General features: G+C 37.8%; 1 protein-coding gene across 1 annotated transcript in view; it reads left to right on the top strand.

Annotated features, from left to right (window-relative positions):
- The first annotated feature begins 5,584 nt into the window (after nucleotides 1-5,584).
- The window catches only part of SLC35F5 (solute carrier family 35 member F5), a 62,356-nt gene continuing 49,599 nt past the window's right edge, over nucleotides 5,585-18,341 (top strand). Inside the window, exons 1-5 of the mRNA XM_044669913.1 lie at nucleotides 5,585-5,624; nucleotides 8,837-8,927; nucleotides 9,085-9,226; nucleotides 13,093-13,236; nucleotides 15,221-15,283. Coding sequence (XP_044525848.1) covers nucleotides 5,585-5,624; nucleotides 8,837-8,927; nucleotides 9,085-9,226; nucleotides 13,093-13,236; nucleotides 15,221-15,283 — 480 coding nt within the window. The remainder of the gene's footprint in view (nucleotides 5,625-8,836; nucleotides 8,928-9,084; nucleotides 9,227-13,092; nucleotides 13,237-15,220; nucleotides 15,284-18,341) is intronic.

Genomic DNA, 18,341 nt, shown 5'->3' with positions numbered 1-18,341 from the left:
GTCAACATGTGATCTTGATGGATCTGGTGAAAAACCCAGCATCCATAAGTACCTATGGTTTTGCCATGGTAAAAGGTTTGTGCAAATTGTTTATGGACCTTTACAATGGTATTTTCTCCAGTCATAGGGGAAGGATACAAATAAAGACAATGTAACAGCATATAGCTAATGGTCAAAACACAGTAGCTGAAAATGATTAAGTGTAACAAAAGATATTAGATTAGATTAATATGTGAACTTAAAAAACAAAATTAAATATTAAAACAATCAGCAAATACAATATATGTGACAGGATACAGGCACTGATTTCAAGAGTCCTTTTCTCCAATTCCATTGTAAGAGAGACTTCAGTATTTGGAGGGGAACAAACTGAAATCAATATGGCTATGGGGTCTGAAAAGGCTTAAAATTTACCTCCAGACTCATTAAGGCTCCTTCCTCTCCCAAGTATCATCATCCATCTAGATTCCTTTGGTCATACTTCTGGGGTTCCCCATACAGTCATTGGGCATAGTGTGGACAAACCCCATATTGGATGTGTTACAGAGACTGGGCAGGCCAAAATGACAAGGGGGTGTAGGGAGATGAATCTCCCCTCTGAATCTTGAGATTACTCAAACTAACAGCTTCAAAGTAGCCTATGAACACACGAACCCCCAGGAACATAATTAAACAGAAACAATCTGAACTTATAAGCTTTTCCAACTCAATAAAATTCCCTTGGAACAAAACTGTTCCAATCGAGTTTCAACCATGCTTAGTAACATCATTAATCTTGATATAAGTTCTTTGGCTTTTGATTACAGGAAAAACAAAAGACCCTTACTTGAAGGTAAAAACAAAACAAAACAAAAACAAAATCAAAAAACAACTCAGGAGTTAGCTAAGAGATTTGGAAAAGTATTGTTCCTTCCCTTCCTCCCTAGAGGCAAAAACACCAGGGAGAACAAAAGGATATTTGAATAGAAAATATAGGCTCCAACTGGTGTTTGGGTCAGGAAATCTCAGAAGCTAATTTCAAAAAAATTTTGGTTTCAAATCCACTGACCTGCTACCTGTCCCACTGTTATGCTGGGTTTTAGAGTGTACAGGGTAGCACAGGAGACCCCCCAACCCCTTTTAGGCTAACTGTTCAGTTTCTACCCTCTCAGACAGGAGCGTGAAAACCCTTAGCATCAGCCTGAAATTGACTTGGAAGCTAGAAGGAGGGTGGGACTTGTCAGTGTGGAAAGTGCTGCTTAGTGGTCTAAGAGCCCCCTCAGCTGCAAGCTGGAAATTCAAGGAGATACTGCACTTTTGAGACCCATGTGGGGGTAGGGAGAAGCATAGCCGCAACCAGAGACAGGGACGCAGTACTGGCCACTCAGCTAGGGGAAATATATATGTTACCTCCTCCATGGAGACTTGGAGACAGCTGTGGGACGTGGGAAAGTAGCCACGAAGAAGCTCACAGTGAGAGTGCAGGGTGGGTGGAGATGCCAGTTCCCACTCTCATGGTGGGCGGGTCCTCACCACCAGGAAAACTCTCTATCTTTACTCATAGGCTATCTGAGTAAAAAATTGAGAATTCTTTTTTCAACTTCACTGGTTGCCAGAAATGTAAGATTAAAATTAATATCCAATAACTCCAAGTATTTCATTTTATAAGATTTATTAATAATCACTTGAAGTAGAGGAAATAGAAAGAACCTGAGTAAAGAGCAGTTTTCCCCAACCGCCATAGTGGGAGAAGAGAGCAAAGAGGGGCAGGGTTACAGAACCTTTATCTCTAAAATGTAAGGAGTTAATGTAAGGATGAAAGTAGGATTCTGGGAAATGGAGTACTAGAGAACAAAATTTTAATAGTAAAAAAAATTTGTCATAACAAGCATTAGTTAAAGGAACGTGGGAAGTTTAAGTATAAAAGATTTGAGGGTAAGAAATAGCATGTATAACAGCAGTCTTTTATATATGTTTTATATAAAAGACTGTAATGTGGAAGAGAAATTAGAATTGTTCTGCTTGGTCCCAGAAAGTAGAACTTTGACCATTGAGTAGAAGTTACTGAGAGATAGATTTCATCTCAATATTAAGAGAAACTTCTGATAATAACATTCCTAAGAAACAGATCTCCTTATTGAACTTTATAGGTAGGGAGAGAGATAGAACTGTGAATTCCTTGTCATTAAAAGGTTTCAAGCAGAGGATGTACTTGTTGGGGATTTAGTATGTGGGATTCATGATTTAGCTAGAGACTGAAGTAGTGAGTCTTTGAAGTATTTACAAATTACAAATGTGTGATTTTGAAATGTTTTGAAATTGTATAAATTTACATTCTTGTTTAATTTTAACAACTGAAATCTCTTATGGGGAAACTCTAATGGGTTACTTTAATATTACTGGGTTTAGAGAAAGGGGAGAAGAAGGACTGACTGGACAGGGATAACAGACTGGATTAACAAACTGGGGAAACACAAACCCCTCCAAAGAACAAGAAATGGGAGATTATGGATTGACAGTTGATACCAACTGCCACCACAGATCCACCTAGCCTGGGAGTCTGTGAAACTAACAAGTAAGTAGACTGGGACCAAAGAATTATAAAATACAGCTTTAATACAGACTACAGGGTTAGAAATGATTGGAGAGGTTACACTTATCCTAAAACACTAAGGATCAAATTCAGGTTTAAAAGTTGAAGATCTGGGAAATCCCTACACTACTCTAAATAGGCAGCTAAGACACAAGGGACAAATGGGATCTCATGGGTCTTAATCTGATATTGTCCAAGTATACTCCAAGAGCACAGGAACCAGCTGAATAACTCTTCAGAGGAAATCAGGGAGATTGACTTTGCTTGTCCACCAAGCAAGTCAGAAATCTCAACCTCTACTCCTTGATCCTGGCAGTTGTAAGGTGCCAGGTGTTGCTTTTAGATACCCCAAATGCACAGGCTTCCCAAACTCCTTCAAAAACCCAACTGCCTTTTGAGAGAGTCCATTGTGTTCCAGTTGGAATCTCAGCTCCTGCCTGTCTATCTAAGCTTCCAAAATGCTTTAAACCTATTTCCTTCTTACAAATCAAACTAAACAACTTTCCATAAATCACTTGGCCTATGCATGTCTTATTTTCTTAACCATGGATGAGAATACTTGCCAAGACTTTATTTCTTTGAGGGATGCATTCTCAAAATTAACTAAAACAAAATTAACAACTAGAACAAAACTAAAATGAACTAAAACTAAGCCCTTTGGGGCTTAATTAATTCATATGTACAACACTACTGGAAACAAGGGCAAGGATCAACAGACAGTACTATAAAACTATGTGTTTATAAAGCACATGTGAGACAGCATAGTATATTGCATCTAACATAAGAGGACCTAGTTTGAGTCCTAAGTACAACACTTATTAACTATGTGACCTTCAGCAAGTCATTTCACTTCTCTAGGTCTTAGTTCCCTTATCTGTGAAATGGATAAGACAAGATGATCTTCAATGTCCCTTGCAACTCTTAATCCTATGACCTGAAAGATCAATTCACTTGATTCTCTGTCCTTTTTCTTTCCTGTTCTAGGAAGGTTCCTGGGATGTAGGAAAATACTTATGTAATGAAACTGTGAAAAATGAAATTGATTAAATTAGGATCCCTTTGGTGGACTGATAGGTGGGGCCTCAAGCAAGCCATTCTTCTTTCCCTGAAAAAAATTACAGGCACTATGACACAATGGAATGGAATAGGGTAGGAATCAGGAGCCTTGGGCCCAACTCCCAATTCTATGTCACAATTAACTATGTGACCATTGGGAAATGACTTCATCTCTCTGGTCCTGTTGCTCAGTCTTAAACCATTGTCTTATGAAACTGATACACCATTTCTAGATTTCCTTTCCCACCTTCCCCCCAAGTAGTGAGGTATTTACTCATCTATTCAGATTTCTCTGCTTAGATCCCTTGTAACCTGATATTATCACGACAGCCTGTATTTGTAAGAGTCAGTCAGCTAACTAAGAAGAGGTATCCTGCGACCATGGAACCCAGTGAAACTACATAACCCATTTGAAGTAAATATACTATATTTATATAATATACATATATGTATTATTTGAAGTAAATATACAATACTATAATATTGAAGTAAATATAGTATATTAGTACTATATTATAGCCGAAGTCTCTCCAAACAGCTATCCCAAAGTGGAGTTAAACTAAGTATAATCTATGTCTTTTTTTTTTTTTTAAACCCTTGTACTTCGGTGTATTGTCTCATAGGTGGAAGATTGGTAAGGGTGGGCAATGGGGGTCAAGTGACTTGCCCAGGGTCACACAGCTGGGAAGTGGCTGAGGCCGGGTTTGAACCTAGGACCTCCTGTCTCTAGGCCTGACTCTCACTCCACTGAGCTACCCAGCTGCCCCTAATCTATGTCTTTTTGCTTTAAAATATAGTAAGGTCATCATGGTATAGCCAGAAGGGTAGTGAATCTGGAGAGGACATGCCTTCAACTCTTAGCTCTATGAATTAATTGCAAGGCAAGTCTCATTTCTCAAGGCTTTAATTTACTACCTATAAAATAAATGAGGTGTAGAGGAAATGTTCTTTAAAATCAAATCCAAAGCTAAATCTGTGAACTATACAATGGAAGTTCAGGCTAGATGAGATAGATCTCATCTCACTTCATTTTTAATCCAGAGATTTTCAACCATTTTTAGACATGCTATGGATCCCTTTGACAAGCCTGGTGAAATTGTTCACGTTTTTAAATATTGGAAGGAAATGCTAAATTTCAGTTAAAGTTTAAATATGTAATTTTTTTCCCAGTTCAAGTTCAAAGACCAGCTCAAAGGATCTATGGAACCTAAATTAAGAACCCTTGTTTTAATCACTTTCCTGCAACATTAACTCTATGACATCTCTTTGTAGCCTTTATTAGTTCTGTACTCATTCTCAATGCGGGCAGAAGTTAGGATCCTTCATTCAAAACCAGCTTGATGGTTTTATGCAATTCACTTAATCTTTTCCTAATCTGGATTAAATTGATTTTAGGCTGGGAGTGAGGTTGGGGGGGGAGGCTTAATCAACCTCTGCCCTAATGCCTTTCTTCCTAAATTCTTCTTTCCTCGTCCACAACCTCCTCTTGGTCTTCTGCTTTTGCCTCTTTCCAAATACCTCAATTTTTCCTCAATCTAAAGACTCACATCCCAACTTTACACTACCACAGCCCTGACAGAGGTGTGGCCTAGTTAATTAAGTCCTTGCGACTGCGCAGAAACAGCCGGTGACGCTAGGCCAACGTTGAGGCTGGGTGTCCTATAGGGGGCGGAGTCGGATCCTGAGGTCGGCTCCCTTCAGAGATCATTCTCCGCCCCCTCCTCGGCTCCACCTCCTCCCGGCCCCCTCCTCGGGGTTCCGAGGAAAGAAGTGATTGGGAACTCTTTCCCTCTTGGAACCCAAGAGGCTTGAGCGGGGCCTAGATTTTTTTCCCTTCTCAATCGGGAGAAATGACCAACTCGCGGGTTCTGTGAGTCCCCTCAGCGGGTGTCGGCCGTGGCGGATTGATCTATAGCGGCGGAGGGGGGGCGCGGCCCGGACCTGCTGGGGCCGCTCATGGTGTCGCCACGACGCCATCGCGGCGCTGGAGTGCCAGGTAGGGAAGGGGGGGAGAAGGGGCAGGCCACCAGCCCTGCAGGTGGGGGCGACGACGGTGGCCTGGAAAGCAGGGGGTAGGGGGAAGCGGGCTGCACGTCCTGCCGTGCCGCGCCCCTGACAGCTCCCAACCCCTCCCTTTCCCTCCTTTTCCCCTCCCCTGGTCGTTTACCTTTGCTTTGCATTAAAAAAAAAAATTATAACTCCCAACTCCATAGTCCGTCCCCTCCCCCATTTTTAGGGCGGCAAATGGAGTTTAGGAGTGACTGAGGGGCGGGAGTGGGGACAGTGAGCGGACGCAGCCTAGACCCGGGTCGGGACCCAAAGGAAAATGAGTGGGGAAGTTCCTTCGGGGCGCGTGCCCCGGGGCCGCCACCCAGCTTGGGCCGAGGCAATGGGCTCCCTCTCCCCAGCTGTTTCCTCCTCGCTTCATTTTCGTTTCCTGCGAGAATTGCTGAAACGGGGACACAGTTTGGGAGGATTGGTTACGGAGCAGCTTCGGCCAGGCTGAGCTTCCCTTCTGTATCACCCAAAACGTAAATTTTCTCTCATCTGGACAGGGGAGGGGGTCTTTCTTTTGACCTTGAGCTGGATAGATATTTTTTGCAGCCCTCTGGTGGGGTTTCTGGATCCTAGCATAGAAAAGTGGATTCTGATTTTTGGGGAAGAATAAGAATAGCTATGAGTTCTCTCTGTATATTTATTTTGGCTTCACTTTTTACAGATATTATCTCATTTAATCCTTAACAACCCTTGAAAGTAGATGCTATTTTGATCCTCATTTTACATATTAGGAAATTGAGGCGTACCGAGGTCAAATGACTTCTTTGTCACATGGCTTTTAAGTGTCTTTGGCTGTATATGAACTCATCTTCCTGACTTCAAGCTCAGTTTTTTATCCACTGCAGGCAGTCTAATTATAAAAGTTAGCCTTTTCTTATGGTTTCTGGAAAGTAAAATATGGCCTCAGATACTCATTTAGCTGTGTGACCCAGGGCAAGTCTCTTTTAAAAAATCTTTACCTTCTGGCCTAGTATCAAAAAATTTTAAGACGGGAGAGAGGTAAGGGCTATGCAGGTGGACTGTCCCAGAGTCACATAGGAAGTGTCTGAGGCTAGATTTTGAATCCGGGCCATTTAGGCTCCTGCCTCTATCTACTGTAGGACCTTGTTCCCACATGACAATTTTTTTACTCTCTATTTTCCCTAATCTACTGGAGAAGGAAATGGCCTTTCCCAAGAAAAATCCCATATATGACTGAATAACAACATATACAAATATTACTTCATTTGTTCCCTTAAAACCATCCTGAGAGGTTAGGGTTATTTCCATATAAAATTGAAGAAACTGAGGTGGTTTGAAGACTTGCCAAGGGTCATACAGTAGTACTACCTCTTGCCCTGAGATAGAATTTGAATTCAAGCCAGCATTCCACCCACTGTGACTTCTAGCTGCCTCACCTACCAGGCTTTCTTGTTCATTTTAAGTTCTTTCAGTAATGTTCTGGGTTTTTTTAAGTCTTCCTGATCCTATTTGGGGTTTTCTTGGCTAAGGTACTAGAGTGGTTTGCCATTTCCTTCTCCAGCTCATTTTTTTTTTTTTAATGTTGAGGAACTGAGGCAAATAAGATTAAGTAATTTGCTCAGCACTACAGAGTTAGTGAGTCTTCCTGACTTAAGCTATCTGTGCTATTTATCCCCATTTTACAACTCACCCAGGTCACAGGTATCTGAGATGTGATTTGAATTCAGATCTTCCTAACTTCCCCTGCCAGGACTTGCCCTAGGGGCCCTTTATCCTCCCTGGTCTCCATCTCCTGGCCCCTCTGTCTCCTTTCAAATCCCATCTAAGGCCCTTTTTAAGAAAACATTCCTGAATATCCTTTAATACTTGATCCTCCTTTTCTCTTCATCTCCAATTTATCCTGTTTATATCTTGTTTGTATATAGTTGTTTGCATGATTCCCCCCATTAGACCGAGCTCCTTGAAAGTAGGGATTGTTGTCTTAGGTTCAAATTTGGCCTCAGATACTTCCTAGCTATGTGACCTGGGCAAGTCATTTAACCCCTATTGCCTAGCCCTGTGATGATGAACCTATGGCATGGGCATGTAGAGCACTCTCTGTGGGCACTTGTTATGAGAAAGGCAGAGGGACTCAGGCAGATCTGTGCCCTCTCCACCATGCCTGAGGACATTTTTTCACATCCCCCGCCTCTCTGCCTAGCAGCCCTATGGGATCACTTTTTCCCTAAGGGTGGGGGGGAGTCATACTCAGCATGGTGAGTGGGGGTGTCGGGGACATGCAGGCATGACACTGGGTCTGGGGGTGGGGTTGGGCAGGCCCAGCACTCCATCTCTAAAAGGTTTGCTATCACAGGCCTAATTCATACTACCCTTTTGCCTTGGAACCAATACACAGTATTGATTCTAAGAAGGAAGGTAAAGGTTTTTAAAAAAAAAAAAAGTAGACTTGTTTCTTGGGGGAAGTTTGCTTTTGTATCCCCTCACTTAGCACAGTGTCTTGCACATTGTAGACATTTAATAAATGCTTCTTGACTGACTTAGCAACAATGTGTAGCCTCAGAGCAGTTGTATTCTGATCATGTTGTTATTTCACTAGGTCATATAAATCAGTGTTTATTAAATTTTCTCCTACCTGCAGTATAATGAATGTTTTATTCTATGTAGGTTACTCATTTTTTGAGCAGTCTTGATTTATAACCACTATCTTTTAAAGTCTATGGAAAGAAATTTAGATTCATTCCATGTACTTCTATCCCTAGTGCCTAGCACAGTGCCTGACAAATACTATTTAAATCAGTGATAGGCAAACTACAATGCAGCCCCCTGAAATATTCCTAATCTGATGACTACAATGAGTAGGATACAATACAATGAAACTTCAAAAGAGTTGCCTTAGAAATAGACTGACAGATGAGCATTTCCTTTCCTTTGGCCTCCTCTTTAAAAAGTTTGTCTATCACTAGTTTAAATAAATATTTGTTGATTAATCTTTTTAATTTATTTATCTTTAGAATCCTTTCAAATAGGTGTATTTGAAGGGGGAAGATGATGAATGCAAAACTTTTATTTTTAGTGTAGGAATATTCATTATCACCAGTTTCAGTGATGTTGGAAGCTAAGTTTTTAAAATGTTATATCTTTCAAATTTTTGCTTTTGTAAGCTTCTGCTTTTGTTTTTGTTGTTTTTAGGTGTTTTGAATTCTTCAGCCTGTGATAAACTCAATTGTGCAAAGCTTTCAAACTTTTCTCTCCAAGACCTCAAAAAGGCCTTTAAAGGGAGGTCAGTTCAAGGCCCTTTATTTGCTTCATGATTGTGAAATAATTTGCATTTATATTAGGTAGCAAGCATAAACTATTTTTATTTTGCAAAATTGCTCACTTTTATGTGGTTATTTCCCACATATGTTTTCTAATATGGCCTGTATTTAATTTAATAGACAGCAAATGGTGTGGGTATTTATCATGAACCGAATGAATTCCCAGAGCAGTGCCTTTACTCAACGAAGGCGAATGGCCCTTGGAATTGTTATTCTCTTACTTGTGGATGTGATATGGGTTGCTTCTTCAGAACTTACTTCAGTAAGTAATTTAAACTTTTTAAGGAATAATTTTATTTTTAAAAACCTGCATATATCTAACAAAAGAGCAGATTTATAAAAGGACTAGTCTATTATGAAAGTTTTTAATTTTTCTCTTTATGTGGTATTAATTTTAGCCCAAGTTTAAACTGAAAGCTTGATTTCATCATATTTCCTTCTATGCAGTTAGGAAAGATAATATTGGTGTATATTTTCCAAATAAGTATTTGAAGCTGTTTATGCTAGTAAATATGTCTGAGGTGAATTTTGTGTTTTTTTCTCATATGACATATACAGGATGCAAAGCAACTTTTATTCAGTGAATAGACATTAGATTAAAAAAAAAGCTAAACAAAATAATAGAGTTTTAATTTAAAGAATATATCCATTAATATATCTCTTCCCAGTTTTCTCAGTATTTGTTGATGGTGATGTTGAAAGTGTGAAATGCTATACGCTGTGTAATTAATTGATAGTTTGGAGTCTTGCTTTTTTCTCCTTGCATGAATATCATCTGAAATTGAGTAATAATACTTCTTATGAAGATGACAGGATTTTTTTTCTTTAGAAGTAACTAGATCTTAATTTAGTCAAGTTTTGACTTTGTATATACTTGTATATATAAATATAACTAGCAAGTCATTATTTAAATGACAAAACTTAGTATCACACTTATAATATGATAGCTACAGTAGAGCTCCATATTTACAGGATATACATTCCAAGACCTATAGAGGATAACTGAAATCTTGGATATTAAGGAACACCCGGTGGCTCCATATATATGTATTCTCCTTGCTCCTGCCCCTTAGCTTGGTACTTCAAGTCCACCCCCATCCCCCAAAAAGTGAAATTGAAAGTGGGGAATAAGTGAAAGTCAAAACAGAAGAGATCTCCACAGTGCAGGCTTAGTGGTTGATTCAAGTTAACTGAAACTGCCTATACATGAATAAGAGGACCCTGCTTTCTTTAATAAGTTTGTTGGTTACCTTCCTAGAGCTTTGTTTAGAGTACTTTAGAAAAAAAGCTTTTTTGGGGGGGTGGTATAGAATGTGATTTTTGTCAAGAATAAAAATTTTTCATTGGTAAAGTCAATAACTTTTATAACTTAAATGCTTGTAAGACAGCATGAATTTTGGATCTTGAGAAAATAAATTATTGCTTAAAAGTGGTAAGAATATGAATCTTTGCTTATACTTTGTTTTAAGAAAAATAGCTTATTTATTTTTACATCAGTTAAGTAGTAAAATTTAGCAGAAAAAGAAATTTCATTCAGCCTTAATTTATATGGAGCCAAGTAAAAATAATAATTTTATGTTAAAGTTGTTTCATGTTGACTAAGAGCCTTTCTAGAGTCTTTCCTTTCCTTTATGCCTTCTATCTAGTTAGTTGCCAGTGCCTATTGATTTCACTTCCATAATATTACTTTCATATCCATATATTTCTCTCTCTTCATGCTACTGCCTCCCCAGTTCAGACTTCCCTCACCTTTTCTCTAGATTATTGTAAAACTCACTTTACTGGTCTTTCTGCCTCTGGTCTTTATCTAGTCTAATTCATCCTTCACACAGTTGCCAACGTAATTTTTCTAATCCATGGATTTTACCTGTGTTCAAAAGTCTTAGGTGATCCTCTATACAAGTTTTGTATCCTGGCATTTAAAGTCTTCTATTTTCTAGCCCAATTGCACTACAAGCTGTTTCCTAAATTTGACATTTTGTGTTATAAATAAGGAGGGATAAAGGTGATGAGGTATGAAAGGGGATGGCTGAATGTAGGGAAGGAAAGAATGAGGTGGTATATTGGATGGGAAGGGAATAGATGGGGTATTCAGGAGAGGCAGCTTAAAACAGGCTTGACATTGAGGCTAGAGACAGAGGATACTGGGGAGATATAGGCAGGATCCTTCAAGGTGAGGAAAGGTATCTCTATAAGATACAAAGAAGTTGGGCCAGTCAGAAATGTTTAAATCTGCCTGGAGTGCTTCTCTTGTCAGTTTCTAAAGTCCCTTGAGGGAGGAGTCAAAAGGCTCCTCCTTGCCAGTCAAACTGATGGCAGGAGGAAGTCTCGGGTAAAGACTTCCTGCCAAGATGGATGCCCGCAGTTCCCTCAAGAAATAAAAGAAAATAATTCCTTCCCCTTCAGCCCCTGCCTCAATCTTCGACACAATGATTCACCAGAGGGTTTGAGTAGGTAACACAGGGGATTTATTAATACCAAGGTTAATCAGAAGGAGAGAGGGGTTTAGGGTTTTGTAATAGCTGCTAAGGAGAAAGCTGAAGGTGGGGGAAGGGTCACTGGAGAGGGATAGTCTGAGAGAGAGCCTGCTCTCAGTCAGGAATATTTGGCTGCCTTAAAGTAAAGTATTTACTAGATCAATAAAATAAGGGATAGCTTGATTTAAGGATGTCCTACTTGCCTACAGAAAACTAAAACCCACAAAGTCTAAACCAAACCCCAAACCACCCTTCCTCCCAGAGCCCAAAGGGAAATTTGGGAAAATAAACAGGGATGTAATATGGAGAAGGTCAGGGAGAGGTCCAGAGAAATCAGCTAGGTTCAAATTGCCCAGAGACAAAAGCACAGGCCAAGCCCAGCCAGAAGCCAAAAGCAGAGCCTCAGTTGGAACGTCAGCTCTCTTCAAGCCTCAGACTCCAACTGACTTTCTGTGAAGATTCTAAGACTTCTAACTGCCAGGATGTTTATAGTTGACTCTTGGAAGAGCAAAAGCCTCTGTTGCATCCTTGCATTACATTTGTCATCTCCTACCTTTGCATTTTCACACAAGCTATCACCTATTCCTAGCATTCACTTCTTTAGCTCCTTCCTTCTGAATCCTCTAAGGCTTAGCTTATGTGCTTTCTCCTCATTGATGCCTTCCTAGAACTCCCAGATGCTAGGTGTTTTTTCTCCTCAGCTTACTTTGTTTTTACTTGAATGTTTACTTAAATATTTAAATTTTCTCCCCAGTAGAATAAAAGGCTTTTGAGGATAGGGACTATTTAATTTTTGTCTTTGTCTCACTGGTGCATAGCACGATGCTTTGAACTTAGGGCCTTAATAAGTTTAATTGAATTAGATTGAATTAATATGAAAGAAATCCTTTAATATATTTCAGAACTTAAATTTTTGTGTATTTTGTAACTTTATGTACACAGATTGCTTCTTATTCTGAATCATCTACCACATAGACATTTCAGACATAGTCATATTTGCATTTTACACTTTTGTTTTTGTTTTATTACTTTTTTTTAACCCTTACCTTCCACCTTAGAATCAATACTATGTATTGGTTCCAAGGCAGAAGAGTGGTAAGTGCTAGGCAACGGGCATTAAGTGACTTGCCCAGTGTCAGCTAGGAAGTGTCTAAGGCCAGATTTGAATCTAGAACTTCCTGTTTTTTAGGCTTGGCTCTCCATCCACTGAGCCACTCAGCTGCCCCCTGTAAAAGGAAAAAAGGGGTTTTGTTTGGACTAAATATTTAAATGAATGGTCACCATATAATTGAATAAATATCAATTCTAAAATGAATTTAGGAATTTATAAAATATAAGAGAGAGTGGAAGTAGAAAGATGAGAAGAGGGTAGAGTAAGAGATCTAGCTTAATGAACTATCACACCCTTGACTTACTGCTTTTTTGAATTTACTTACTCTTTAGCTGCAAAGGTGCACATTTATAATTTGTCTCATTGCAAAATAAGATTTGCAGCAAGATATTTGACATATTATTTCCATGATCATTTTTTATTATTCCCTTTTTATTCTCTTTAAATTTTTGATAAGTTAAAAAACCAGTAACTTTTAATAAAGACTAATAGCAAGATTCAGTGGTCTTATAATTGTCTATAACTATTTTTTTTCTACAGTATGTTTTTACTCAGTACAATAAACCATTCTTCAGCACCTTTGCAAAGACATCGATGTTTGTTTTATATCTCTTGGGCTTTATTATTTGGAAGCCATGGAGGCAACAGTGCACACGAGGATTTCGTGGAAGACATGCAGCTTTTGTAAGTTTCTTAATTTCCATGTTTGGAGGGGAGAGAGAGTGTATACATTTTTTTTTTAATTTGAATTTTCTTTATTTTATTCCAGTAACAAATCTACACATGAGTTTTCCATGATTACACGATTCATATTGTCTCACTCCTTTCTTCCCTCCCCTCTCCTGTAGTTGACAAGCATTTCCACTGGATTTTACATGTATTATCAGAGAGTGTATATATTTTATCAGAGTTTAGGGATGTTTAAATTTCTATAAGGCAGCCACATCTTAATTGCCAGTGGTATTAGGTGGGTTAAGGTGGCATAGTATTAAAACACAAAAATAAATTCTGATTATAACTATAGTTTAAATTATCGTTTTCTACTTATAATAAAAACTGTTAATACTGAGCAAAATAGACATATTTGAGTTTTATCTCTTCCTTTTTCCAATATCTTTGAGAGAATGGTTAAAGATTAATGAAATAGCCAAAAAACAAATGTATGGAGAAGAAAAAGGGAAATGGAGATGCAACCAATAGCTTCAGGAATTACAGGCTAAATAATAAATAATTCTTAACTCTTTGGAAGTTGACTCTGTAGCTATGCTACATATATACTTTGAATTCTTGCTAACCAAGTAGTTGGCAGATATTTTGAACTCTAGAGTTCTGAGCTATGCCTGTTGAATATCTGTTCTGCCCAAATTTTGACATTAAATTGTGAATCCCCGTCAGGGGTGGGAGACCCAACGTGCTGCAATTTGAGGTTGTTTAAGGTAGGGTGAATTGGCTTATGCTTTAAATGGAACAGGCCAAAGCTGCTATCCTCATCAGTAATGAGACATCTTTGAGAAGTCTCTTGTAGTTTTGGCCTAGACCAGCTGGGGAAACACAAGCTTTTAAAAAGGAAAAAAAGAAAAGAAATGAAAAGAAGTTGACTATGTGCACAAAATAATCCAGTATTTTTATTAAGAAAAAAATAGCCTATTGCGAACTAAATTTCAGATGTTAAATGAACAAAATTATCCACTTAACATTAAAAGAGTATTATAAAAACTCCGTCATGGCACAGAAAGAATTAGAAATTGCCCAAGTAGTGTACTTTCTTTTTAGAATTGAAGTGGGGGGAAAGTTGACTTTGAATTAATGAGAGTGAATGTCTCACAGCTGATCTTTAGAATTTTTTTCCATTGGTTATTCCTAACTTGTGTACTTTTCCAGCAGGGATCTTGAGAAAATAATTCCCTGTTTTGTCAGAAAGGCCTTATTTATTCTTTCTGTTTTTGAGATGTAGGTCAAAGTTAGTGAAATTGATTACAGATTAGTTTTGTCCTTGTTTTTTGTTTTTTGCTTTTGGCATACTTAGCATTAACATCTGAATTTGATAGTAATATAGAATAGTTTTATTTTTAGGAAAAATTATATGACTAGAATTTACTTGGAAGGGCTGGAACTTGAATATTACCCATGGAGCATTTTTTAAAATTTCCTAGACCAATATTTAGGATATATTTTTTCCAAATGTTTTTTAAAAATGAAATTTTCTAGTAACAAATTCTGCTAGAAAATGTTCTTTGATTTATGTGAGAATGCTAGTGGAAAGAAGAGAGGGGGAGGGGGTAATTATCTTAGATTGATGAAGTTTTTTTTTCTTTTTTAAAACCCTTACCTCCCATCTTAGAGTCAATACTATGTTTTGGTACCAAGGCAGAAAAATGGTAAGTGCTAGGCAATGGAGGTTAAGTGACTTGCTCAGGGTCACAGAAGTAGGAAGTATCTAAGGCCAGATTTGAACCTAGGACCTCCCATTTCTAAGACTGGCTCGCAATCCACAGAGCTACCCAGCATCCCCAGATTGATGAACTTCTTGAGACATTTTGACATGCTCCCTGGCCATCATAGAGTGTTGAATTAAGAGGAGACTTGCCTCTGTACTTGATAAATTAATGATTACTTTTTATTTATGATTGAGTTTAACTGAATTTTAAACTACTTTTCCTATATTTAGTTTGCAGATGCTGAAAGTTACTTTGCTGCTTGCACTACAGATAATACCATGAATAGTTCTTTGGTAAGTTTTGCCTGGTTTGGAGAGGTTAATATTTAGATCTGTCATTAAGTGAACCACTCTATAACATTTTAAAATCCTACTTTGATATTTGTTTTGTAAGAATTAAATTTAAGAGACTGGCTGTAGATTAAGAATTTTATTAAATTAAAAGTAGTAGGAGAGAGAAATAAAAGGTACTTTATCTGTCTAATCTCTTGCTGTCATTTTGGGCCTTATTGCTACAGTCGCCACTGGTCCAGTCAGCATCATCAACAGGCATGCCAAGCCCCTACTTCCTCCTCACCTCACCTTTATACAGTCTTTTCTCTTCCCACTAACTCTCACATGTCATATCTCAGGAGCCAACCATAGTTTTCTAATTTGCCTGGGCTGTCCAGGGGGCAGTACCTAGGAAATCGCTTTGCTGTCTTGTGATATTCTTGGCTGCCTTGCTCCATTTTTCTGGCTATTCTGCCCTTGTGACTAAATTTATCCAATGATTTTCCTCACTTATTCATTGCTTCCAGCCCGAGTTCAAACTGACTGCCATGTACCTGTAGTTGAAAAGGAGAAAATGATAATTTTTTTTTTTTAGATTTTTTTTATTTTTAACCCTTGTACTTCGGTGTATTGTCTCATAGGTGGAAGATTGGTAAGGGTGGGCAATGGGGGTCAAGTGACTTGCCCAGGGTCACACAGCTGGGAAGTGGCTGAGGCCGGGTTTGAACCTAGGACCTCCTGTCTCTAGGCCTGACTCTCATTCCACTGAGCTACCCAGCTGCCCCCGAAAATGATAATTTTTTTCACAATTTTATTTGTAACAAAATATTAACAAATGGGAAGATTTTTATAAAATGGTTAATTTCTGATAAATAGAAAATTTATTTTTGATGAATGAGAGCTTTTGGCCTAGAATTCAGCTTGTTGTTTTTTTTTTTTTTTATAAAAGATCGTTGAATTATTCATATAACATCTATAAAAGACTTTTTATTCTGTTATAGATAATATAATTATCAAAATTGAAAGGAATTCTTAGAATAATTATGTCAGAAAGACATCTCATTCATTCTAAGAGAATATGTGGCATATACTTCATTGTGAAACATTTTAAAGTTGAAATGAATATAGTGATGCCCAAGTTATTTGGCTGTCACATGTCTGGCAAACTTTACTTAGTGGTATAACACTTACCTGAATGTAAGCAGAGAAGAATCCTTAAAGAGAAGAAAATTACAGAAAATACTATGTGGTTAACAAGAACCACTCTCACAGACTAGCAAGCCGTAGCTATCAGTAATATGTCTTTTTGGCACCTAACCCACAAGTTGTTGGAGAAATGGTAGTGAAAGAGGAAAGAAAAGAAAAGGAAAGAGAAACAAAGAATGATGGAGGAAGTAGATATTAGCTTCTTTTATCCTATGTCCTTTCTTATTTGTCTTGAGGAAGCTGGGTGAAGCAGTGAATACACTATTGAAACTTGGAGTTAGGAAGATCAGAATTCAAATCCAACCTCAGAAATTTACTAGCTCTGTGACCCTGGATAAATCACTTAATCTGTGCCATCCTTAGTTTTCTTAGGGATAAAGGAGAGGATAATGAAGTGCTATATAAATGCTAGTTACTATTTTTGCCCTCTTCTTGAAGCTTTAACGTACTTGGATAATGCAGTATGCTCTTAGTTGGTACCTTTGCCTTTATTCATTCACTGCCCTATTCATTCCTTCTTCAGAATAGTTTCTAAGACATATACCTAAGACATAGATCTGACCATATTATTTTCCCTTACTTAAAGCTCTTAAATAAAGTGCTTAGCCTGGCATTGAAAGTTCTCCAAAGTCTGGCTCTGATCTGTTCTTCTAACTTTATTTCATGATACTTTTCTTCTCATAGTCAAACTTCTGGTTAGCTATTTCCCACATATGACATATTATTCTCTGTCTTCATGGTTTTGCACAAATGGTCCCCCATACTTGGAATGTACTTCATCCTCATTTATGTGACTTAGCTTTCTTTAATGCACAACCTCAGATGTTACCTCTACAAAAAGCTTTTCCTCATCCTCCAACTTTTATTAGCACTAGAAATTATTTTTTTTGTCACTTTTAAAAATATATCTGATATTGTAGGACTCATGCATCCAAAATGGGGCAGATAGAGCTGAACTGTGGAAAGGGATAGAGACAGGTTTTGTTTAGCCATTTCATTGACTTTCATAGCTCTCTCAAGGACAATGTCCTGAAATTTCTTCTCCTCAAAGTAGCATATTCAAGTGTGTAAAAGATCATTTGAATAAGGGGGACCCTGTAGAAAGAAAAAGAAAGTGTATGTAAGCAGTGGTAGTATGTTGTTGCCTTTGCAGAAGAGAAGAAAAATATTTTTGTCCTTCAGCAAGGAGTGGCTGTTTTAGAAATGTTTCTTAATTGTCATCATCAATTTTTGAGCCATCTACTAGGTATAGGGCACTGGAGGTCAGAGATAATTGGTCAGGCCCTGATCTTATGGGGCTTACAGTAGATTGATATAGATTACCAGTGTCAGGGAAGGAAGTTTTATAGTTAATATATCAGCTTGCTTCTCTTTTATACGAATTATTTTATATAAATAATATTCATACACTATGTAAGAGGTATGGGTTAATTTTTCTAAAATTGGATGAGCAGAAATTCAATGTAAGAAAAAAATGTCTTTCAAAATCTCAATCAGTGGTACACAATAGTGGGATTTTATTGATCTCTCTTTTTTTAAACAATCACTTCCTCTAAGGAGAAATTTTAAAAAGAAAAAAAAAATTTCTGAGTATCAATGTCAAAAGCAACATTTATGGAGGGCCTTCGGTTAGCATTATGCTATCATAAATGTTTTAGGTCAATTTCTTAACTTTTTTTTTGTTTCATGAATTCCTTAGGCAACTTGGTGAAACCTATATATTGCTTTTCAAAATAATGTGTTTAAATGCATAAAATAAAGTAAATAAGGTTAAAAAGAAAACTAGTTATATTGAAATAAAGTTGGAAATTTTTTTCATCCAGATTCATTGACTTTTTGACATCTCTTTGGATCCCAGTTTAAGAACTCTTAT

This window comes from Gracilinanus agilis, chromosome 3, assembly GCF_016433145.1.
Source record: "Gracilinanus agilis isolate LMUSP501 chromosome 3, AgileGrace, whole genome shotgun sequence".
Taxonomy (NCBI): domain Eukaryota; kingdom Metazoa; phylum Chordata; class Mammalia; order Didelphimorphia; family Didelphidae; genus Gracilinanus; species Gracilinanus agilis.
This window is presented reverse-complemented; position numbering and strand designations above follow the sequence as displayed.